Genomic DNA, 25,061 nt, shown 5'->3' on the forward strand with positions numbered 1-25,061 from the left:
GCGTGTTACAACATTATACGATTAAATAAGAATAATAGTATTAGTCAACTTGAAAAATGTTAATATTCTGAAATAAGATGGTATTCATGACGTATGCAGCCTGCAAATGCGACCTATGGAGGCTGCAGACTTCCGATTGGGAAACGCACCCCTGTATTAAATGAGCTGACCTAAGCTGCTATTTTCATTTTTACTGGGTTGTTTTTGTTTTCAGGAATTGACCCATCTTAAAACCCATCATCTTTTCTCATCATCGATTCTACAATCACAACTGTTGCTTTCATAGCATTAATAATAATAATAAAAACTTGGTCAATTGAGGGAGTGACAATGGGAGTTGTTTAAAGTTGACAAACTAAACTGAAACTTTATTTTTTTATGTCTTTTTTATGAAAATTGTTAACACTACACTTTGTACATTGTAATGTTCCGTCTTGTTTAATAAACACTTATGGCAGTTTTTCCAAGTCTTCATTTGCTTTTTTCTTCCTGTAAATGTTTCAATAATTACCGTACCATGGGCATCATACCGAAATACTACCGTACCGTGAATTGTTGATACCGTTACATCCCTATTAGACAGCCAACGTCACAGTATGCGCCAGAGCTCGCACCTACGTCAAAAGTGCGACCTTGTTCAAAAAAGGACCAGGAAGTGATTCGTTGCTGTTTTCGGGATTCTGATTGGCTTACGTGGGCTTGAGCTTCTCGTTACACTATATATACACGGGTACGTGTCAATGACCACATTTCTCAAAACTGACATGTGTGCACAAAGTTATTTTTGAAACCGGAAAGGTTAAAATGTCCGTTTATGAAGATAAACGTATAGAGATACGTGGGAATTGACTGCAACACTAAATGTCTAAATTTGCATTTGTCCATGTATTGTAAAGGTGGTGCATATGTGTGACCCTGTTTGTAAAATCCAGGCTAAAGTCTCATAATCTAAGTTGCGAGATGCTCATGCAACTGTGCAGTCTAGCATTAGCTGTGTAAAAGTGTTGAGAAATAGATTTTTTTTCTGGAAAATAGTCTCTTTTGTTTACTTAACTTTTTGATCTGAATATAGTACATCCTGTAGTCAATACTAGATATCTCTAATGCCCAACATCTTCTGTCTGTGACTTTGGATTTGCATTGCAGCCTAATAGCTCTAACATTGATCGTCTATCGTCCTGACAGGACTTTCTTTAAGATTTGAAATATTAATGTAAGAATAAGCAGCTCTGGGTCGATTGGTATTGAATATTTTATCATCTCCTGATTGAGGGCAGTAAGGCGTGTGTGAGAAAGATGTGGGCGGGGCTATAGCTCACAATTATACATACTTTAATGAACACACCGGGTCAAAAGATGGTGATGCTGATAAGTTCATACATGCCCGTACAAAACCAAGACCCTATTGTCTGATCGTGGGATAATGTTCTTGTAAAATGATAATTGTGTAGGAGTTTTGTCGTGGGCTGAATGGGAGCATAACCGGGACTGTGCTGTGGTCCATCTGGGGTTTCGGACAGCACCTGTGCTTTCTTTGTGTGTATCGAATAGGTTACTTGCACAGTAATCACTTGCATTGTATGCACTCATATCTTATTCCTCTAAAGTGATTTTAGAGGGCGTAAAGGTGATATTTCATTACTATATGAGAGTGGATGTGCGCGTGTGTGTGTGCGTGTGTGTGTGTGTGTGTTTGTGTGTGTGTATATATATATATGTGCATGATGTGTGCACAAAAATCCATAACTTGAGACAGACAGACAGACAGAAAGAGCGGGAGGGAGGGGGAGAGATTACAATGCAGGCAACATTAGGGAAGTTTGAAATTTAAAGCCTCATACCAGTTTCCGCTGTGCAAATCCGAAAGAGGAAGAGTTTAGAAAAGCAAAGCACTTGATCTGCATGTCATACGGGTTCAACGCTTGCTCAGCCTTAAAGACCACCGGCTGCGAGACCCTCGTATCTACCAGAGAGACGGTACAGTGAGGTTTATTATCTCAACATCGATAGTCAGGAAATCATAGATATTGTTCTGAAAATTGAGATAGCTATGAAGCTAAGCACTTCTTATGATAGATTATAGCTCTGAAGGGATTGTTTTCAGTGGCTTTATGTCATGTATAATGATGTTATGGTTAAAAATAGCAGTTGTCGGCAAGTGTCTCACATTTCTTTGAATAATGAGCCTATGTAGTACTTGAACACTGTTATAAAAGTTGTGAAATGAAGGAATGGGCAGATTGTGTCATTTGAATGTCTCAGACTTCATTTAACATTCATATTAAGCTATGCTAACTGACAAGTGTACTGTGAATATGTGTAAAATCACATGAATACATATTAACACTTTATAATATAAACTAACAATGAGCAATATAGTTTTTAGCATTTGTTAATCTTTATTAATGCCAATACAATTGTTCATTCATGGTGCATTAACAGATACAATTTTTGATTTTTAGTCTGTATTAGTAAACGCTGAAATTAATAGGAACTAAGTGTTGTTAATGTTAGCTATTGCACTAAATAATGTTCACTACTACAAACCTTATTATAAAGTGTTACCGATATCATTTAAAAGAAGAGTTTAAAGTGAATGGTTTTGGCACCAGAGGCATAGTGATTAATGTGAGTAGTTATTATAACAGCGGGGTAACAGTAGTCATGTTGTCCCGCACCTGTCCCTCCAGCTGGTTAGGAAGGAAGTCTTCAGTAGCACATTGGTCATGACGTGCCAGGGGAACCTCCAAACATCAGGATATTTGTCCGGCACGGTTTAACAGTTTTATTTAATGTGTTGTTACTGTTTGAGGGCCAAAGTACATATCAGTATTTTTATGTTATTATTTATTGCTTTAAAAAATAACATAACAAAAATTGTTCTGGAAAGATGTTTTGTCACCCTTTTTCTTTTACAGGGTAGTTCTCTTTAAAGGAACCACATGACCATTGAATTCTGTCTGTTAGGGAAGTAATGCATAAATGTGTGGATAACTTGAAGTGTTCTTCAGTGTGACATGCTATATAAATACCTCATGTTTATTGAGAGGTAGCATGCAGTAAGTTACCAAATTACCCAGAATTTGTATTTTATGCCTTTCTTGTGGCTGATACCTCCAGGCTGTAGTTATTGCATTGCCTATTCTGGTCACATCCTCGTGAATAGTTCACTCTCAGCTGTGTGCAGCCGGTAGATGTTAGCTGCATCATGTGGGTTTGCATGACATTACAGGCCTCTCTTATCAAGAAATATCAAAAATACACAAGCCAGCCTGACTGAGGGGTGTGAAATATGCAGAAAAGCTCTGTTTTAAAAGGGGGTTTAATGGTATTTCATGCATTCTGACTTATTAACACAGTTATAGAGTTGTTTCCTCATGCTAAACGTAGGCAAAGTGTCAAAAAAGCAGTTGGGCGTGTTACAGTATTTCTGTGCCAAATGCACTTCGGCAGGGTTCGTACAAGTTTCGGAAAGTTTTTTCCGGTTACAGGCCCAGCTCACGGTTCAGGGGTTTCTATGCATATCACTTCTTTATATGGGCACTTCCCCCGGAAAACCCCGCCCACCCGTCAATTAGCGGGAGCCGCTAGAACTTACAAACACCACATCACGCGACACAGCTTTGTTTAATTTCAAAACTCAACAATGGCACGAAAGAAGAAGTGTGTTTTTGGATGTAAGGAGAAGAAAGACAGCCTTATGGAAACAATGGATATAGTTTATTATATGGCGTAGCAGCGGAGTTTTGCGTTTATGTTTGATGTGCTGGATTTCATTGAAAAGTCTTAATCGGGTCATAAGTGCATGCTGCAAGTAAGACTTCTGTCTTATGTTGGAAAAAGGCACGTGCATTTATATAAATGACAGGAAAATGTAGTGAATCATAAGTTAAACAGTGTTGTATAGTGTTGCATGACTCGTACTCGCTCCTCCTGCGGTAGTAACTCCTCCTTCTTCATTTTTTCGTACGTTATCGGAAAGATTGGGTAAAGTTAATGTTTTATTTATAAATCTGATTAAACTAAAGACTCTTCGGAGATATAAAGGATGTAATACTACTCTATAGGTACTCCAGATTAACATCAGAAATGCAGAAACAGCGTGTGTTATGTGAGCTTTAAGAGTTTGTTGCTCTGTCTTACTAACACTTCTCTCTGACCTACATTTGAGAAGAGCTCTTGTTTGATGTTAAATGAAACAGAGCTTTTAGATTCAGCATTCTTTCTCTCTTTCTTAACTAGAGTTTTTCCATGCAATCGTGGCAGGAATAAAATGGAAGGCAGGAATGATGGAGTGCGACTTGGAGAGAACAAATTCATCAGCAAGTGAGTATAAATCTTACAGGAAATGCTTGAGCATTAGGCATCACTTTACTTAACATCTGTTGGGAATAGTTTACTTGAATATAAAAAAATTGTGCCACCATGCCACAATTAGATTTGTTGTTTTGCAATGTTATAGTGATCATATTTAATTGTTTCTCAGTCTCAAGAATAGGGATGGGACGGTATGAAAATGTCATATCATGATTATAGTGACCAAAGTTATCACGGTTATCAATATTATCATGGTTTCATTAAAATGAGATGGAAATGTTCAAAAAGAACTGATACACACACTGAAACATTTGAACAAGTTTTATTTTTGAAAATCACAATTTAATATTTCATGTCCCTGAAATTATTTTTGTGGTAAAAAATAAATAAATCTGTCTAATAAGTTTACCGTCTGCATGTGTGTTTGCACGTCGACGCAGAAGTATATATGAAAACCGACGCGTAACGTTCGCCATTGCGGCTACGCCTTAGGACCTATGCACAAGTATATTGAGCCCTTAACTCCTCTCCTAGGGGCTCACGGGATAATAAACACTTTATAATCTTGCCAGAAGTAGAAAGTCAATCGTGTACTTTTCGTTTACTGTTTATGGAATGTTATGAATTCGCACATACTACTCGCCTCGCCTATATATAGTAAAATCCAGTTTTAGATGCAGCCCATGTCCCATAAGACTTTTGTGGGGTTTTTTTACTAAAAAAAAGGATTGGGCAGATTTGTATCATTATAGGATGGTTGTGTACACACATAGGCAACACTGTTATGTTCAAACATTCAATCAACATATAAAAACAAATTTTTCATATCAGGTGACCTTTAATAACAAATAGATCAGTTAACATTAAAGGATTTAATACATTTGTTAATAATTCAATAATTAATAAATAATACATTCAATGTGTCATTGTAAAGTATATCACTTACATTTGTAACACGGTTAAAAAAAGATTTGTTGCTTCAACTTAAAAATGTTAGTTACCTGGTTGCTTTAAAAGTATAGCGGAAGATTTTCTCGAATTTTTGAACAGAACCGCCCCTCCACTTTAAAAAAAAATACACATGCGCAACACTCTACCTGCTCCCGAGAGGGAACGCCTATTAAATGTGTGCACGAGAGAGAGCATGCACGAGCCTCTTCGCTCTCTTCGCTCTGTTTACAAGTTGCTGCCCGCATGGCTCAAACATTGAGATGTTTACCGTGTCTGCACGGTTCGTGACTTGTGCAAGGGCTAGCATCGCTAATCATAGCTTACATCAACTTTTACTAGCAGAGATTTTAAATGGATTTTTCCAAATAGCATGACAAACTTTACCTGTCGAGTAGAAACTTCACGACTGAGGCATCAGTGGGAAGCCCGACCTGTGCTTTTAGCGCACGCCAGCGTGTGAAATATTTTCCCAAAAACACTCTGGTCTTGTTTCTTTCTTCTGATGCCTTTCTCTTCTTGTCATACAATTCATAGACACTTTTTCTCTTGCGACCCTCAGACATTTTGAAAAAACACGGTGAGAACATGAGCTTCAATGAATGGCTAAAGCGTAGCCCACCACACATATACACCTGAAAGTGCGCATGTGCAGAAAGCAAACCTAGGGACGAGCATGTACAACGGCCTTACGTAAACATATCACCAGAATGATTGACAACTGGGATGACCAATAGTCTTGATGATCCACCCCGGAAAAAAAAATCTTCGCTTTACCTTTAAAATTTTTAGTTGACTTAAAAAAGTTAGGGTAACTAATATTTTTAAGTTGAATATTTTAAGGCATCCAGGTAACTTAGGTTTTTAAGTTGAACCAACTTTTTTTTACAGTGAATGAACTTTGACATAATAAGTTTGACACTTTTAAATATTTAATAAGTTGTTAAGCAAGGTGTTTTGTGTTTCTCAGGAGCAACATTCTGTCACATTTAAAGACCTACAATCTTTATTATGAAGGGAAGAACCTGCAGCTACGACACAGAGAGGAAGAAAGAGTTTCAACACCCTTTCCTGAGGAAGGTGGGGTGATGTCTGACCCCTTCCGTGCCTGCTCAATTATTTACTGTTCTCTGGGGTGTAATAACTGTGACTGGAGGGGGTGTGGCTGGGGTGGGGGTGATCATGTGGATCTGCTTTTGTGTCTTTAAATGTATTTTGCAGGTGCTTTGGCTGTGTGTCAGTTTTAGAGCTGCATTGTTTATTTATCCCTATTTTTTCAACAAAGTAAAAAGTGAGATATTTAAACCTAATAACATTAAATGTTGTCTGGGATTTTTTTATAATAACATTTTTGTATGTATATTTATTTTTGTGTATTTACGTGAGAGGAAGAGGGGGAGTTGATCATAGAAGGGCTTCTCAATATCTCGTGGGGTTTGCGTCGACCAATCAGGCTACAGATGCAGGACGACCACGAGCGAATCCGACCACCTCCCTCCTCGACCTCCTGGCACTCAGGCTGCAACCTCGACAACCAGAGGTCAGACAATAAACCAAAAGCACAGAGATAAACTTATTTAAATGAGGTCATTAGCATATAATTATAGGAGCATCAAAGTTTGATTTCAATCATTATTTTCAATCTTTGACATGACCTTACTCAGTCAATATTAAAGATATCAAGGTTATATTTTCACAGAATGTTCTTTATGTTATGTAGAAAACAGTAAATCACAAAAAAGTCAACTTTATAGTTCTTAGAACTTCATACCATAGCAGCATAGACACTGCAAGCATATTTTGTTTGTTGCCATAGCAACTGTATCCTTATGGTGATCATGTCTAATAGCTGAAATCTTCTGTTATATACGGTTTCAGCAGTAACAACATAAATAAGCAGCTTTCGTGGTCATCACGTAAACTCCGCTAAGAATAAATAACAACAAAGTCATTTCAAAGTAACAAGCAAAATAAACAACCCATTGATTACCTAGGAAATTATTATTAATAATAAAAATTTTATGGTTTTGTTTCTACATTCTTACCTATTTTTGTACTAATGCTTACTATAGATAAGGTGGTTATGGATTCTGATATCTGAGTATTTCTGAACAGAAATGCTGTTTTCTGCACTCAATGGGTTTGCTAAAAAGAAATAATGGAGTCCAGGCAATGTGAGTTAATGGAAAGGATAATGTTATCTTAACAGTCTGTTCCCAAAATTACTTTTTTGTTCCCAAAATCCAGATTTAGTTTGTTGGCATATGGCAACAGACTGTGACTGGAATGCTGATTTGAAAACACATTTTTGGCCAAAAACTATTAGATTTTGTACGATTTCATACTGTTAATGGCTATAATTTAGATAAAAAAAGATTAAGCAGTAATGATGATTTCATATTGAAGGTGGACCATATCTGTTTCCCAGAAAAGGAGATGATGCTCGTGGGAACATTTCTTGTCTGCAAAAGTTCCTGTTTTAAGTCATCTGGCAGTTCAACCGATTACATCTGCAAATCATTGTAGCCTAGTTACCGGTGTCTACAAGCTTAAAATAAGCTCAGATATATAAAGAGAGATCATATAATCACAGATTGTTTAAAGGGTTCAACCAAGTTTATCATCAGATTTTTTTTGTCTGAGATGAAAGACAGGGAGGGCTGAAGCCCATTAAATTGGCACTAGCAAAGCCTAGGAGGTTCATTATACATTCATACACCATTTGTACTACTTCCTACCCAGTGTTGGGCAAGTTACTTCCAAAGTGTAATACATTATATATTACAAATTACTGTCATTTGAAAGTAATTAGTTACATTACAATATTACTGTCTCTGAACTGTAATGAGTTACACTACTTTTGCATTACTTTTGAGTTACTTTTATCAAAAGAACAGAAGTATGACTAGGCATTATAAAATGTTAAAATGTAGTTTGTTGCTGCTTATAAATCTAGAAGTTATGTGTTGGCCCTCGAGCTTTGAATAGGCAAAGTGAAGATTTATGGCAAAAAACAGTAACAATCACTGTCAGAATCAAAAACATAGACAAATGATCTGGTAAAAGTATGGTAAATTATGGTACACATACCAAACACAATAGAGCCCACTATAATGCAACCTATAGCCTAATAACATGGCAAGACACGCAACCTCTTTTCATTTCTATTCTTAAGTGATCACATTTAATTCAGATTCACAGCACAAACCTGGCATGCACTGGATTGACACAACTTATCAAAAAGTGCTATTGGAGGATCAGGCCTCAAGGAATACAGCTCATTTCAGTACAATATAAGGATTACATGTAGGCTAACATATAATTGCTTAATAAAACACAGACAAACAGAGGAACACTGCTTTTTGCCAAACAATGAATATAGGCTCCCATACAAAGGCTGGTAAAACTTTAAACAGTGATGTTTAAATGTATTAAACTATATTTAGATAACCATGTTTAAGTCTTCACTAATGTTATGTTATAGTTTAGGTTGCTGTTTGTAATAAAACTGTAGATAGCATAGGAATAGCCTAGCACTGTAATCATAGCAAAGCTTACCTTGTCATTGCTGGTGTGATATGGATTTTACTGGCAACATTTGTAAAAGTCTCTTTTACTTCTGAGGTTCAAGCAGCACAGGAGACCGATAGAAACTTTCTGTTGCTTTTACTTAGTGCTCTTATTCGCAAAATTATGCGTGTGCGGCGCTACCGGACCTGATTGCGACCACTTTAGTCAATGCTTACGGCCGCGGACTTCCATATGTCTATATTTGACGCGCACCGCGTCCAAATCGCATTTCAAATCCAAAGTTAAAGTAAAAATTAACATGTTGCATACAGCACGTGGAAACAGACATACACTGCGTCCCAAACCGCCTACTTCCATACTATATAGTAGGCAAAGAGTACGAGAAGTAGTGCTTTTCGCCCACTATATAGTATAGAAGTATGCGGTTTGGGACACAGCCATAACTATTACACGCAGCTTTTTCATGTGTGGATGCTGGTCGCGCGCATTGGTCAAAAATAAAAAAATAAAAATAACACAGTCTAATTTAGAAATGCATTGTTGTAACGCGCTCGTTACTCAGACTGTAACGAGTAAAATATTACCGAAATTTTATTAGTAATGCGTTATATTACTGCGTTACAGCAAAACTAATATATTACTGTAATATATTATATTTTGTAATGCGTTACTCCCAACACTGTTCCTACCACACGTTTAGTTATATGCATTAAAATGCTTTTATTGTGTGCACGTTGTTTTTTCAGGGGTGTGTTTTGAGCAAAAAGTTAACTTAAAAATAATTTAATTCCTATAGTGAATACATCATTAATTATAATCATGTTGTTTACAATCTAACTTGTAATGAACACATAGATTTTGAGTCAGTCGACTCTGCTCTGGATTGTGGATGTTAATGTTGTGGCGAATCTTAAAGTTCCTCTGTATCTGTTCTTTAGCCAGGAGGGTCAGAAACAGACTCCGCCTCAGGTGGAGGTCACACCCCCAGAGGACCAATCAAGCAACGGCACAACACAACATCACGCAGAGGAAAACGAAGATGAAGGTACAACTTATATTCTTATATTTTAACGATCTAAGCGCACAGCGCAATGTCTAAATGGGCGTGTCTGAGTCCACTTTTGCTAATTTAATGTCGGGAAAAATGGTTTGTGCGCCGAACGCATGGTCGAAAAAGGGTTGGTCCTTTTTTTTATGAGTAATGGGTGTGTTTTGGGCGTAATGTGCAATAAACCAATGAGAGTCACAGCTCTCATCCCCTTTAAAAGCCAGTTACGCTGGCAATATGTCTAATCCCTATTTAGATGACGGACTCTGTAAACTGAAAAACTAAGTGGAGGAAGAAGACCCCCAGTTTAAGATTAAGGGTAAATAATTGTGTTGTTTTTCACTTGTATTGAACTTGTTATTTTATTAAAACCTTTAAAACCCATTTTCTTTTAGTCATGGAAGTAAAAAAGCAGGCTTTTAATTGCTTTAAATGTATGGCTATCGAATATCATGAAAAGAAAATTTACAAGTATGTAAGAAAAGGTTTGTACTGTAAAAATACTTTATTTGTAACAAACAGGAGATCAAGAATTTACAAACGGGCACATTTCAGCACTTGGACAGCGTCACAAGTTTTTTTAAGCATTACTTAAAAATGTTTCTCATCTCACCATATCCACATGTACAGAGTTATCATATACAATAAATCCGTGAGGTAGCATAAAAAAAAACATTTAAAAACAGATGCATTTGTTTAAAGCAAAGCATTTATTTACTTACCAGGCTGCAGGTGAAGCAGCTCTTTGTGCCTTTTAACGTCTCATAATCGATGCTCATTTATGTCCAAGAGACTCAATAATAATCTTTTACATTCAATCCTTTAATCTTTCATATTTAAAAGCGTTTTTGTGCTGCTCCACATTCATGTGTGTGATAAGCAAACCCGCGTTGTCGTTCCATTTATAGGCGCATATTACTAATGCGCTCATTAAATAACATAAACAATACTGCGCCATTGACTTTAAACTTTAAAGCAGGTTTTTGTTGGTCAATGGTGAAGTCTATTTTAGTTGCCTCAAAATAGCAACGCACCAACAATGCGCCTGAACACACCTCGTTTTTACATCAGAACGCCCATGGGCGCAAAAACAACGTGGCGCTAAACGTGAAAATGATCACTGCGCAGGGTGGAAACTAGCAAAAGACACTTGCGTCGCACTTTGCGCTGCATTGCGCTGCATTGCATTGCGCTGCATTGCGCCGGGTGTAAGATAGAGCCCTTAATGTGTGCTTCACTTATTTCTGTTTCATCTTCTGTGTTGTCTTTCTTTCAGAGTGTGACATTTCCTCTCAGCTTCTCCGAACCAAAAGTGATGCTGGTGTGCTGAGGCGGGGCAGGAGACGGTCTCCTAGCGACCAGCGGCGAATCAGAAGGCACAGATTTTCCATCAATGGTCACTTTTATAACCACAAGGTAATGTGAGAAGATTTTCTATTTGTGTCGGGGAGAAAATATTATTAGCTGAGCATAAATAGAAGTGAATGGAAAGTGATAGCATGATAGAAAGACAAACATGTATGTGTATATAATTGTTTAAGCATCTGAGATATAATATCTTTTTCCTCTATCTGTCTCTTGTTCAGACGTCAGTTTTCACGCCTGCATACGGTTCTGTAACTAACGTACGGATAAACAGCTGTATGACCACACCACAGGTCCTGCGAGTTTTATTGAACAAGTTTAAGATTGAAAACAGCCCAGATGACTTCGCCCTTTATCTCGTTCACACCAGTGGGGGTTAGCAGTTTGCTTTTATACTCCTGTTTTTATACATGACTTGACTTTGCAACGCTGTATCGCCATCTAGTGGACAGAGGACAACATAACACTACAACTAGTAGTAGTGAAAGCAACGTTCACTATTATCAGTATTCATAATCACTATTAAACCTGAGATTTTACAGAAACCATCTAGCACCCAAACAGTCTAGAAACCGCATAATAATCTATCAACACAATTCTAGCGTCATGGTGTCAGTTTTGCAAAGGCATGCAGCATTAAGATTTGTTTTTTAGATAAATGCACAGGCTGTACATTAAAAAAATACTAACTTATATATGTGTTTCAGAGCGTGTGAAGTTGAAGCGTACAGACTACCCATTAGTAGTAAGAATACTTCAGGGACCGTGCGAGCAGGTCTGCAGGATATTTCTAATGGAGCCGGACCTGGGAGAAGAGATCCCTTATGAAGTAAGTGGGTTTCGGATTTTATTCATGATTTAAATTGTGGCATTACAAAATAATTTTTAAACACTTTTTTGAGATTTAAGTTGACAGCAGTTGCTTTTCACTCCACTAGGTGGCACAATACATCAAATTTGAGATGCCTGTTCTGCAGAGCTTTATCACCAAACTGAAGGAAGAGGAGGACAGGGAGGTGCAGAAACTGAGAAGCAGGTATTTTCCGATTTTTTTTAAACAACATACAAATAGTAAATTAATGATGGGAGAAACAAAGCTTGCTGAAGCTTTGACTTAATTTAGTCAAATGCTTCGCAAAATAATTAACTTTTATGAGAGCTTAAAGGGACAGTTCGGCCAAAAATAATATTAAACCCATGATTTACTCACCCTCAAGCTGTCTGAGATGCATTTGTCCATCAGTTTTTAGACAAACACATTTTTTATAAATGTCTTAGATCATTCAGTTTATAAAAAGTCCATCATTCACAAAAGTTATCCGACCGTCTCCAGGAGGGATAAACAAAGGCCTTCGGAGGGTAATCCCTAAAAATATAAATTTTTTAAACTTTATAAACGAAAATAAATAGCTTCCGGTATTGCCGGCATCTTAGTCGCGTCCGCATTCAGGAGAGAGTATCAGTGTAGTGTACACACTTTTTTTAGTGACTTACGACAAATGTGGAGGCACAGAGCAGCAGCACAGAACCCTCCCCAAACTGCGTACACTCTCATTTAAATCTTTATATTTTATAAACTGAAAGATCTAGGATATTTTCTTATACTGTAATAATAACTGAAAATTTGTTTGTCTAAAAATTGTTGGACATATGCATCTCGGACAGCTAGGGGGTGAGTAAATCATGGGTTTAATATCATTTTTGGCCAAACTATTCCTTTAACTTTAAAGGGATAGTTCACCCAAAAATGAAAATTCTGTCATCATTTACTCACCCTTATGTTACAAACCTGTATTCATTTCTTTGTTTTAATGAACACAAAAGATGATTTTTTCAGGAATGTTTGTAACCAAACCTCTCATAAGCCCCATTCACTTCCATAGTATTATTTTTTCTACTATGGAAGTGAATGGGGCTCTTCATACAGCGTGAGCTGCCTGCTCAAAGTCAGTCACGTTTTATTCATACAATGCAAGCTGTGCGTGCCTTCTCTCCACCTATTTTTTCCTAATCTGAGGTACTGAACACAATGTATTATGTCTTTTCTGACTTCTGGCGCAAACACACAGTGTACAGCACTATTTTTAGCCTTTAATTGATAAAACTAAAGCGGCTGATCTTTGCATAGTTTCATTTTACGAACGTGTGAAAGTTGTGCGATCTTATTTCATCAATTGCGCTAAAATATAAAAAAGAAAGCTCTAACATATACATGTACAAAACACTGTGCAGTTTCATATCATGATGGCTTATTTATTTTGTTAATTGATATTTTGACATTTAAAGATGCTCAAACTTTTTTTATTTAAGGCTTGAATATTGTTGAATATTTACGATCAGAAATCCTGATGTGTGTGGGGAATCCCGAGGACAAACGCGAGCACGCTATTGAGATTATCACGTGAAACGAAACCATATCCAATCAGAAAGCGAGATGAGGGAAGACGGACGCATTCATGGCACAGCACAAAGGCCGCTTCTCATTCCGTAGGTCGCATTTCCAGGCTGCATATATGTCATCAAGACTTCTTATTTCAGAATATTAACAGTTATAAAATTTACTATTATTCCTAGTTTATCGTATATTGTTGTAATATACTTATGACTTGCTAATGTAATGCTCAGTTAACTTGAATAAACCAGGTTTCCTGACGTATGCAGCCTGCATATGCGACCTCCGTAGGCTACAGCCTTCGGATTGAGAAACGGCCAAAGTGAAGTTGATGTGGACAGCAGAGATGGAGGATCAACTTGTTATTTGTGGCAACAGCACGAATGTTTATATAACGTGTCTTGTAAAAATTATTCCAAGCACTATCATTGAAATGTCTTCCTGCATATTGTCCACCATGCTTATTCTGAAGTCTCTGTCTCTTTCTTTCTCTCTCTAGATACAAGTCCCTGCGATATATCATTGAGAAACAGCTGCAGTGTTTACCTGAAGGTTCCACCTGTATATGAAGAGCACTTCACCTTCCCTGTTCTCTTTAGCACTCGTGTTTCTTATCGTTCTCTCTCAAAGCACATGTTTCCTCTTCATATTAATGCTCATAGACAGATTTACTTCAGCACAGTCCGCCCTCAACGACTACCAGTCTAAACCACTAATGTGCATTGAATCGATATTTGTTACAATGACAATATGTTGACCGACGTTAATGGACGGTACACCTTGTTATATAAAATTGTTTGTATATTTTTCTCTCTGTATTGTTGCATGAATTGGTGCTACACATCACATACAGGTACAAGAGTATAAAAGCACATTCCAATAATCCAGGGAATTTCTTGATCCAAACGGACTAGAAATGGAAATTATAATGACGAGCACAAGTTAACAAACAGCAGTACATTCATCTGGTTAAAGACCCCATGAAATCTAATATCAAAAGGCATCTTTTTAATGGTGAAATTGTTTAGCGGCATCTAGTGGTGAGATTGCGAACTGCAACCAACCTCAATGAGAAGCTATGGTAGCTGCCACAGGACAAACATGTCGTCATCTGAGAAAACACAGGGATGAAATGCGCTCTATAGATAAGTTTATACGTTAGGGCTAATCTGCAAGATTTTGATTTCATGGGGTCTTTCATCCATTTTTTCCCAAATGAAGAGTGGTTGATCTCTTTATATGTTGGATGTATTGCGAATATATGTGACCCTGTCTGTTAAATCCAGGTCTCATAATCTAATTGTGAAATTAGGAGCATTGATGTCACTCATTGATTTCAATCTTTTTGACATGGCCTTACACAGTCAATATTAAAGATATCAAGGTTATATTTTAACAGAATGTACTTTACATTGTGTAAGATGATTTTATGTAGAAAATGTACCCCCCAAAAAAATGACTTTTGCTGGGTTTTCACAGACTGGTGCTTTCTGAGCCAATCTGTTATAGCTGTATAAACAGCACGCATTGTATAAATGAGGCATATGCATACTGCCTATAGTGTAAGCTGACTGCAAAACACTTTTGATTGACCAACGTCTCATTTAGACAGTGATTTACAAACCCCTTTTGTACCAGAATGGTAATAATGGTCTGTATAGATTGAAGTACTCTATGCTGAGGTATAAGACTGTGAATTTAAAGCATGATTGAGATCAAACTGATGAAGCGCCGCAAGGGGAATGTAGGATCTGAACACTGTTCGGATGTTTGTATGTGTGTGGGTTAGTGTGACTAGTATGTATTTTTGGGTACAGCAGGTGGACAGCGTGGATATAGTTGCTAACAAGTTCATTTTTTTTACATTTTGACAACTCTCATTTACATTTATTTACTGATCGCTGTGTTGTCATTGTTGCTATGTGAAGATACAATTTGATATCTGGCATGATTTTAGTCTATTATAATGCTACTGAAATTGTAAAACTGAGATTATGATGACAATTATATTTAAATAAAATGTCATCAGAAACTAATTACATTGAATTTGTACATTTAGCAACTCATTTCATGTATCTGGCAGACACTTCATCAGTATGTTTGTTTCTTTGAAGTCGACCCTATGCACTTTACACTACTAACAAAACTAGTTCATCTACAGGAACAATTAGTATGCACTGCAAAAGTATGCTATTACATGTTTTATGCACTACAAATCTAAAATGCAAAAAAGCTTATTTTTTCTAACTGAATACATTATTATTCATTTCAATAATTATTTCAGCATAATATAAAGTTTGATATTAAATGTGTTCTCGGTTTGTAACACCACAGAAAATGGGATATTATTAAACGGGCAGTTCTGGTTCTTCATTCTGATTGGTTAAAACACGTTCTAAGCCTTGATAAAATACCCTGGAAAAACCCACGGTTCAGACCACATTACATAAATATCACTGCGCCACTGTTGCTGCGTACTGATTTATGAAAATAAACACCACAGTCTTTAATCATATTTTTAATTTGTCTACAATTGCACAATTAAAGGTGATATCCAGATAAATGTCAATAAATATTTTTGAGTCATCTTGTCAATAAAGGGAAATCTGCCATCTCTCAACTTTTAACTCTTTCCCCGCCATTGACGAGTTATCTCTTTTATATCTTTTTTTTTTTTTGACGAGTTATCTCGTCAATCTGCAATACCGCTATTATCCACCAGGTGGCGCTCTTCCGCAACTTATAAAAACCGGAAGTATTGCCCTAGGGCAAACAGCTGTATGTCCGTGTATGTTTTAAAGATAACTCTGCATCTGATTTCTATCAAAGTCCTTCACAAAAATTGAATTTTCTCAGCTTTTTGCTCAAAATTCTGTGTTTTTGATTAAACCTATTTGAGAGGTGATAAAAACAGAACACATGAAGGTAGGATGAAACGGATTGTTTTGTTTGAAAGCAGAGGGTCTGTTCTTTTACTTTCTATATTGTATGTTTACATATTTAAAAAGGAGCATTTTCTGGAAGGCATTCAACTTTTGTGAAAATCATGAAAAATGCTGGCGGTGAAAGAGTTAAATACCACTACTACAACCTGAATGGATGCTCGGGATAGTGATGGGAGAAACAAAGCTTTTTGAAGCTTTGAATTAATTGAACCAATTGCTTCGAAAATTGATTCAGTTTTTCGAAGCGCTCGAAACGCCACACACGCTGGCAACATCTGCTGGTCAAATTGTATAATATCAGATCTGTCCAAACTTTTTACACTTTTTACAAAATAATAGCAAGATTTTTTCATAAAAACTTAATTAATCCATTATTAAAATTATAATCTGTGTTTTAGTTTTATATAGGGCAAACAAATCATTAAAACTCACTCCCCTTTTAATTACGCAAATTTTTGTCATTAAATCTATAAACAAAAAGTAGACAAAATGGTAGTTTTATTATTAGTCAGGAGGTTAAATGTTTTATGAACTTGCATAATAAAACTGACCCCGAGTCCACCTAACCATTTTAGACACTGGTCAGTTGTGATCAACTCCCCCTAGTGGTGAATCATCAGATTTTCGAAACAGTTATGACGTAATGAAGCCTTGTGTGCTAAAATCGCGTGACTTGGCCAGTTTGAAACACCCTACGAACCAATGATTCGAAACAAAAGATTCGTAAAAGAAAAAAAAATAAGACAAAAAAAGATTTGTAAAAGTTTTGAAGCCTCATGAAGCAGTGCTTCGAAAGCGACCAATGAAACTACTAGCTTGCGATTGTGTTAGGGGCGGGGCCATACGCAGTGGCTCCAGTATGTCATCGAGACACATTTTATTCCAGCAGAAATAATCCCATCCCAACACAGAAATGTGAAAAAACTGTTTAACTCCACAATTCAGTACTACAGTATTCTGTACAGTATGGCCACATTTTGCTGTACTGAGATCAGCACTCAAGGTGACATTGACTTTGAAATGTGCAAACTCCACACTTGTACAAAACCGGATGATCCATGTGTTTTTAATTTAAGACAAGAAAATCTTACCTTATAAGGGTGTGAATATGATCACAAATTTGCTTACGTTTGGACTGACTTAAAAATTTCTCAAAAATTTTAAATTGTAAAACTTCCCAAACATTTCTCCATTACTAATTTCCCAAAATAATTTTCCATCCTAGTGTATATTTCTTGTGGAAGTGTTTCTCGCAGGCCTAATTGAATTTAGTCTTAAATGAGACTATGAATGAGTTCAAAACCTCTCACGGCTTACCTAACAGAGACCACATGACCGCCCCACAGTGTGACCCGAGGTCTAAACACGAATGTCATGGTAAGTACATAGACTTCTTAATCCTGTTGATGGATTAAAGCAACGCTCTGTTGACAACGACGTGGGTTTATATCTCTTGACCAATCAGAGAAATAAGAGCAGCTAGTTAACCCTAGTTAAGCTAGTTAAATGTGTGCATGTTTGTGGTCCGTCTAATATATCATACTATATGCCGCACTGCAGGTTGGAAGGAAAAAAGTTGGATATCTAAACTTTTAAAGACTGAAGATACTGAACCTCTTCTTCAGGTCCTAATTCAATGTAAGTCTATATTTATTTGGAGTGTTTGTTGTTGTTGTTTTTTTTTACTGTTTATTATAACCATAAGAATAAGAATATTTAAATAAACAAAACCTGGTGTAGATATTTTTTGTTTCTAATGGCTTATTATTATTATAGATTAAAGTAAATAATAACTACATTTGCTTTGTACTTAAAGGGATAGTTCACCCAAAAATGAAAATTCTGTCATCATTTACTCACCGTCATGTTGTTACAAACCTGTATAAATGTCTTTGTTTTGATGAAGAAAAAAAGAATACTTTGGAAGTAAATGGGATCCACAGTTTATGGGATCCAAAATGGGATCCAAACAGTTTGGCTACAAACATTTCTCAAAATGTATACAGGTTTGTAACAACATGAGAGGGAGTAAATGATGACAGAATTTTCATTTTTTTTATTCCAGTACCGTCAGCATATAGTCTCTTTATGTTTAAGGTTGGCTCTTAATTCAAGAAATTCACAAATAAAAATGTCTGTATGTGGCATTTTATGACCTTGGAGAACAAAGTTTTATTAAGGCAGGTTATTGTTGAGGGAAGGTGTCGTTGTTAGGCAGACATTGAACTAATACCAGATCAGACGGGTGGCCTAGATTGTGAAAAGATTGTACTGCTCATGTCATTAAGTTATACTGAGAAGTTTTATATTTTACAGTCGGGGGAGTTTTAATCAGTAACTTTTATTAACATTACAACGAACACATACCCAACAAGCAATTTTGTTTTTAAAAACTGTCTAGCTGTCCAAACAGCCCAGACGTCTAAGCTAAAAAAAAGCTAAATTTGTTCTGTCAGTCAAAATTAAATATTAACTATATCCCAAAAAATAAATGAAGGAAATAAATAAATAAAAACAAATCTTAATCACAGCTGACTTTGCTTACATAATGGAGTGTCATGCATCTCACTATTTTCTCACATCTTTTTATTTTGGCAAAAACAACAAGTTTATTTTGGCTAGCAGTGGGTCTGTAGTTAACTGACTAATGCTTGCTGAGTACCCTGATTAAATCAAACCCCTGCAAAACATTTTCCTAATCACTATTTCAGTCTTTTATTCTACTAAAAAAATCTAGTGTTTTATTTTGCATCTTTATTGTGTTTAGATACGTTCAATATTTCTCTGCTTCTGGGAAATTGCTTTTAAATATATATTTATTCTGAAACAGCACAACAAGGCTGTCTGAGAAAATGTTAAGTGCCTAAGACAGACATTTTAATAATTTAGACCAAAAATCCAATTTCTCCCTTGAATGTCCATTCATTTATATTTTTCTCTAAATTCAGTGTAGTTATCCCATCTAATACATTTGTGGCCCAGACAAAAACATGTATTTTTAGGGACTGTTTTCTACATAAAAGAAAATACAAAGATCGAAAATTTATCTGATGCTCCTCAATTATACTATGAGACTTTATGGTGGATTTTGTATTTAATGTATGTATTTAATCATTGCTCTCTCAATTTACCCCCCTTCCCCTTTATGTTTGCACAGCATGTCCTCGCACTATAAGATCTACTCTTTGATAAGCTGCCTTTTACTTCTGTCAAGCATGTTTCCAGTGGTCCAGTCACGTCGAGGTGGGGGGTTTGGGCGTGGTGGGGGTGGCGGGGCTGCCAGACGTGGCGTATGGGGTGGTGAAAGCGCCGGTCGTGTAGGCTGGGGAGCAGGAGGTGGCCATCCTCATCATGCCCCACCTGTCCATACTGGAGGCTCATCTGGACACGGTACAGGAAGAGTAGTGGGGGCAGCTGCGGCTGGAGCATTGGGGGGCATGCTAATCGGACATGGCCTCAGCTCCATGGCCCAGCCTGGGTACGGGCACGGTTACGGAGGCTATGGAGGTTACGGAGGGTATGGACATGGATATGGCCACCCTAGACATGGAGCACATGGCGGTGGGCAATGGGACAATCACGCTGAGTTTCACAATGAGACAGACATGGATTATTATACGGGTTCTGCCAATTCTGGACCCATTTATAGCTGTGTAATGGTCTGTGGAGCTGTGATGTCATTCTTACTTGGCCACTTTCTGTCATAGGGGCACTTTAATGTGGGTCTTTTTAGCACCTGCTAAATGAAAAGAGATTTTGGGTTTCTAAAAATGAATGCAATATTGAAACATGCTATTTAATGCAATAAAACTCTTGAGGTGTCTTTTGACCTTTATGTTAAATTGACAGTTGAATTTACATAGTTTTGACATAAGGACTGTATACAGTGTAACCAAATGTTGTTGTTTTTTTGCTCTGCAAGCAAGTTATGATGAGCACATGCCTGAAACAAAAGCCTGTACATTTATTATATTTTAGCATTAGAAGTTTTTTAAATCGTTAATTTTTTTGTATAATGATGTATGCACCCTGAGTAGCTACCATGTACTGTGTATTTTAAGCAAATTTAATTGTAAGTTTATAGACTGTTTTCTTCCAAAACCGTTTCACCTCCTCAATGTTTAAATCTGTTTTCGTCCCTACCATTTACGCAAGCGAACATTCAAAATAAAACAAGGCTTACGGTAAATCACATTAAACTATTAGAAGCTTGACAAAGCGATTCGAGCTGAGAACAAATCTTGTTAAAGATCTCGGCCGCTGTCTATCTCACTTCCCCCAGCATCTTATTCTCTTAAACCAATAAGATTTCATTACGCTTTCCTGCACCACATCCTTAGGTTTCTATCAGTATGCATGTTTATTTTTGTACAGCTAAAACAATTAAATAAACTTCTTAAAATACCTAACACTGTTATTTTGTACTGTATACTGTGTCATCATTGACAACATGTCCAACTGGCAGTCCTGTATGCTGTAAAAAAATGTTGGGTTGGTAAAATATGGAAAACCCAACTGTTAGGTTATATAAAAAAATATTGTTGTTTTTTAGCCAACCTTGAGTTATAAATAAACCTATGCTGGGTTGTTGTTACCCAATCATGGGTTTAAAGGGGACATATCATGACTTTTTCCATGTTTAAGTGCTATGATTGGGTCCCCAGTGCTTCTATCAACCTAGAATATGTGAAAAGCTCAACCCAGTAACTTAGTTTTGGTAAACCATTCTCTGCAAGCATGTGACAAAATAGGTCACTGAAATTTGGCTCCCCCTGTGATGTCAGAAGGGGATAATACCGCCCCTTAATCTGCACTATCCAACCACGGCACTGCCATTTAGTGCAGATATCAGCTCATTTGCATTTTAAAGGACACACCCAAAAACTGCACATTTTTGCTCACACCTACAAAGTGGCAATTTTAACATGTTATAATAAATTATCTATATGATATTTTGAGCTAAAAACTCACATATGTACTCTGGGGACACCAAAGATTTACATCTTTGACATCTTAAAAAAGCCTTGAAATGTCCCCTTTAAACAACCCAGCACTTTTTAGTGTAGGTTAAATATAGAAAACATTGGTGTGTTATTAATAACAGTAGTTGGATTGTTTTTAGATAATGTCATGTAAACAGATGTGATATTACAGTGTGTCACAGATCCAAATCACATACATATTGGGTCCTACTGGGGTTAAAGTAATAAAAGGCTCAGATGCAAAAGCCACCTCCATCGAAAATGAGATGATGATATTGACCAAAATCTCTCAGGCACGTATTATACGTTTATCAAAAAGTTTCAATCCCCTTAATCACAGCATCAGGTCATTTAAAAATACCAGAATCCAATAAACGTCACAATGCTTTTCAGCAAAATCCTCTAAGTGCACAGAAGAAAAATTGAATGAATGATGGCACGTGTGCGTTAAGGTGAAGTGTTTTTTTTTTAATAGGAGGTTGACCAAATATATTAGGATATTGACCGAATGTTTAAGTCCTTTTGCATTTATTCAGAAAGGACAGTGAAAAGTGACTGAAAGCTTTTTAAAAGTGGCCATTTTCATGTACTTAGAGGGTTTTGCAGTGAAAGACATTCGTATAAATCTGCTCACTTACAAAACATGTGAGACGCACTTAGAGGGTTATGCATCCGAGCTCTTATATTCTTCTGATGTAAATTAATTTGAAGTTCATCACATGGTAAATGTCAGGTGACAGAGCAGTCCTGCATTATTGAGATCTAGGCACACAGTGTTGATAGACATTACTACTGAAACGAGTGAAACCATCAGAGTGCATGTAATATCCTATTGGTGGCCTTATTAGAAAAGTCACTCAGATTTAGTGCACAGATTTAGTGTATGCATGCACATTAAATATTTACAGTATATAACATTCAAACCTCACAGTAGAAAGAGAATTATTAAAATGTTAAATTACTACAGCATATTTTATTTATTCTCATCATTAACCTTAAACAATCCTTATAGGCTCACAATATTACATTATAAATAAAAGCAAGCGGAATTCAAGTGACTGAGACATTGTTCCTTTGTTTTGTTTGATGTGTTTAATAAGGAGCTTTGAGACTTTCACATTAGAGCGTGAGGAGAGCTGAAGATTCCAGTACCACTGCAGTGCTTATGAATAAATATAAGTAGATATGAATATGCATTACAGCACGTTAAATCAGCAGGCTATGACAGGTTTGGCAATATGTGCATGTGGGATTTTGTATTGCATGTGGAGTAAAACTAAACAAAGACAAACAAAGAAAATACAAAGTGCAAAGAAGAAGCTGCAAGTGAGCAAGAGAAAGAAACATTTGGCATGCTCACAGTTTTCCTCGAATGAGACGAGACAAAAAAAGTTATTAAAATGATCGCGAACGAAAGTCATTTTCTGTCTTTACAGTGTTGCATAAAAAGTAGCAAAAGCAGGACATACAGTAGATCTTGCACACTCTCCATCTTTCTCCAAGAAACACATTTATTATGATCCGCGCTAAAGTCAGCATCCAGGAGTCGTCTGCCGTCTGGGTAAAAGCAATCCTTGCTTAAATCTCACTTGTTGAAATGCACTGAAATAAAACTTGTGCACCGGTTCCACATGATTGAATTAATTTAATTAATGTTAATTTCATTTTAAGAAAAATTAATTCAATCATGATAACCAGTGACCATAATTGAATTATGTAGATCCAACAATTAAAAAAAAATTAATCATGTGGAACCGGTGTTTTATTTCAGTGTGCCAGTGTAAGTTGTTCACTTTCCCAGTGTTGTGCTGTGTTTGTTATTGGTTTTAAATCAGGAGTGTTCATTGTTTCTGTCAGAGGTATGTTGATGATCTGAGCATGTCTGTATGCGTTTTCACAGTCAAAGAGTTCTGCATATACTGCATTGGTCTTAATACACCTATGTTTATATACTTCTATCTGTATTTAGGATGTTAAAATGCATCAGTTTAAACAGTTCTGTCTGCGCCCGAGCGTTTTCGGACCACCTGTTCCCCATTGACTTGGTCTACGGCGAGGGTCTCCACCTCCGCCTGTGGCCGGTCTCCGCCTGCTGATGGCGAGCGGTGGATTCGATGTGCTACTCCTATATGCGCGTTAGCACGGGGAAGAGACCCCTCCCGTGCGGGACTATTCCTGGGGCTGGGGGGCACCGGGATATGGGCGGGGCTAGATGGTGCAGGGGGTGTGGAAGAAACAATGGGCGGGATGACAGAAGGGCGTTCCCGCACCACCGCCTGAGACTCTACGGGGGCAGCCGGCTCTCTGGCCTGCAGGAACGGTGTGGGATCCGGCATTGAATCTAGGGAATCTCTCAGTACCACCCTGCGGCCGTCCGTGGCACCCATTCGATACAGCTCTGTGTATTCGGAGTGCAGTGGCTGCGAAAGACTTTTGCGCATGCGCCTGCGAGGGGTATCGGGTTGGCGGATGTCTTTTTCGTTTCCCGATGGCGCAGGAGCCGGTGGAGGGGATGGTTTGAAAGTGCCAACCGGGCTGACGGACGGGCTCACGCCTGATGCTCCCCCGGCGAGAAGGCGCTTTTTGGTAGCGTGGAGTTGGGAGGTGAGGTAGGCGATGGTGCTGGCTCTCTGCTCTAACTCTCCAGATAGCACGGCCAACTTATGGCTCTTCAACTTCAGCTCGTCGAGATATTTTTTCTCGCGCTCACGGATGGTGTTCTCCAGAACAGAGATCATGGCGTTCTTCTGTTCCAGGTCCCGCAGAAGCTCAGTGTTTTCCTGCTCTTTGGCCTTCAGCTGAACCTCCAGTTCCTCACAGCGCTGGTGTAGCTCTCTGCAGCGTGCCTCACCATCATCTAACAGAGAGAGAAAGACGTTAAACCTTCGCACCTTATATCGTACTTACACACATTTGCATTGCTCTTTATAAAGATATTTACTGTATATCTTTACTTATTTCCAAGGATTGGTATAGACGGTTTCAGCAGTGACAACAACATAAAGAAACGTGGAACAAACGTATCTCTTGGTAAACTTCCACAAAAAAAATCAAATATGGGGACACATTTCAAGTGAGAGCAAGTCTACATTGTGTTACCTTTAAAGATACATTGTAACATTTCCCTTTCGAGCTGCGTCACTGCGGTGACACTTTGGAGATGCTTTCAGGGGTAAGTGTGTCTGAATGTGTATATCAAATTCAACCAATGGTGAGGCTTAATGACAAAGACCGGGTGATGCGGGAGCCAGAAAGTATACTGCTATCTGAAATATCGCCAAAGATCGGCGTTACAGGGACGCAGGAAGTATACATTAGCAAGGGAGACGCAGTTTCTCATTCCCTTCTCAGGGAACAACAGTTATATACTTAACCCGAGACGTTTTCATTTGTCAAACACAACTTTGCAAAAAAGCATTTTGGTATGACTCAACATTCGCATACAGAAAATAAAAGCATTTAAAGCGAACAGAATTTTTATGATATTATCCTACACTAGACAGGGAATAATATGGATTTTTTTCCAGAAAACT

The 25,061-nt window shown here is 37.4% G+C and overlaps 4 protein-coding genes across 8 annotated transcripts in view; 3 read left to right on the top strand and 1 right to left on the bottom strand.

The window, feature by feature from the left end:
* Window positions 1–6,791, top strand: part of slc23a2 (solute carrier family 23 member 2) — a 57,187-nt gene extending 50,396 nt beyond the window's left edge. For all 3 annotated transcript variants that reach the window (XM_073867685.1, XM_073867686.1, XM_073867684.1), the window contains 3 exons: window positions 4,243–4,326; window positions 6,236–6,306; window positions 6,649–6,791. In XM_073867685.1, coding sequence (XP_073723786.1) covers window positions 4,243–4,326; window positions 6,236–6,258 — 107 coding nt within the window. In that variant the 3' untranslated portion in view covers window positions 6,259–6,306; window positions 6,649–6,791. The remainder of the gene's footprint in view (window positions 1–4,242; window positions 4,327–6,235; window positions 6,307–6,648) is intronic.
* rassf2a (Ras association domain family member 2a) lies at window positions 6,726–14,170 on the top strand. Its single transcript, XM_055168642.2, has 7 exons — window positions 6,726–6,805; window positions 9,735–9,841; window positions 11,121–11,260; window positions 11,431–11,584; window positions 11,917–12,038; window positions 12,148–12,245; window positions 14,101–14,170. The coding sequence occupies exons 1-7, from the start codon at window positions 6,726–6,728 to the stop codon at window positions 14,168–14,170; spliced, it is 771 nt and encodes a 256-aa protein (XP_055024617.1).
* Window positions 14,171–16,561: 2,391 nt separating this feature from the next.
* prnpa (prion protein a (Kanno blood group)) lies at window positions 16,562–20,949 on the top strand. The gene is made up of 2 exons (XM_055168802.2): window positions 16,562–18,184; window positions 19,704–20,949. Exon 2 carries the CDS (start codon window positions 19,705–19,707, stop codon window positions 20,251–20,253), a length of 549 nt encoding a protein of 182 aa, XP_055024777.2. The 5' UTR covers window positions 16,562–18,184; window position 19,704; the 3' UTR covers window positions 20,254–20,949.
* Window positions 20,950–22,594: 1,645 nt separating this feature from the next.
* The window catches only part of ccdc92 (coiled-coil domain containing 92), a 46,864-nt gene continuing 44,397 nt past the window's right edge, over window positions 22,595–25,061 (bottom strand). For all 3 annotated transcript variants that reach the window (XM_073867688.1, XM_055167313.2, XM_055167312.2), the window contains one exon: window positions 22,595–24,385. In XM_073867688.1, coding sequence (XP_073723789.1) covers window positions 23,517–24,385 — 869 coding nt within the window. In that variant the 3' untranslated portion in view covers window positions 22,595–23,516. The remainder of the gene's footprint in view (window positions 24,386–25,061) is intronic.

This window comes from Misgurnus anguillicaudatus, chromosome 5 (genome assembly GCF_027580225.2).
Source record: "Misgurnus anguillicaudatus chromosome 5, ASM2758022v2, whole genome shotgun sequence".
In the NCBI taxonomy this organism is placed as follows: domain Eukaryota; kingdom Metazoa; phylum Chordata; class Actinopteri; order Cypriniformes; family Cobitidae; genus Misgurnus; species Misgurnus anguillicaudatus.

Bases quoted from the DNA above. Each gene is read 5' to 3' on its own strand.
- prnpa (XM_055168802.2), top strand. From the start codon at position 19,705: ATGTCCTCGCACTATAAGATCTACTCTTTGATAAGCTGCCTTTTACTT.
- rassf2a (XM_055168642.2), top strand. From the start codon at position 6,726: ATGCAGGACGACCACGAGCGAATCCGACCACCTCCCTCCTCGACCTCC. The intron at 6,806-9,734 runs GTCAGACAATAA...TCTGTTCTTTAG, and splicing joins TGCAACCTCGACAACCAGAG to CCAGGAGGGTCAGAAACAGA. The intron at 9,842-11,120 runs GTACAACTTATA...TCTTTCTTTCAG, and splicing joins AGAGGAAAACGAAGATGAAG to AGTGTGACATTTCCTCTCAG.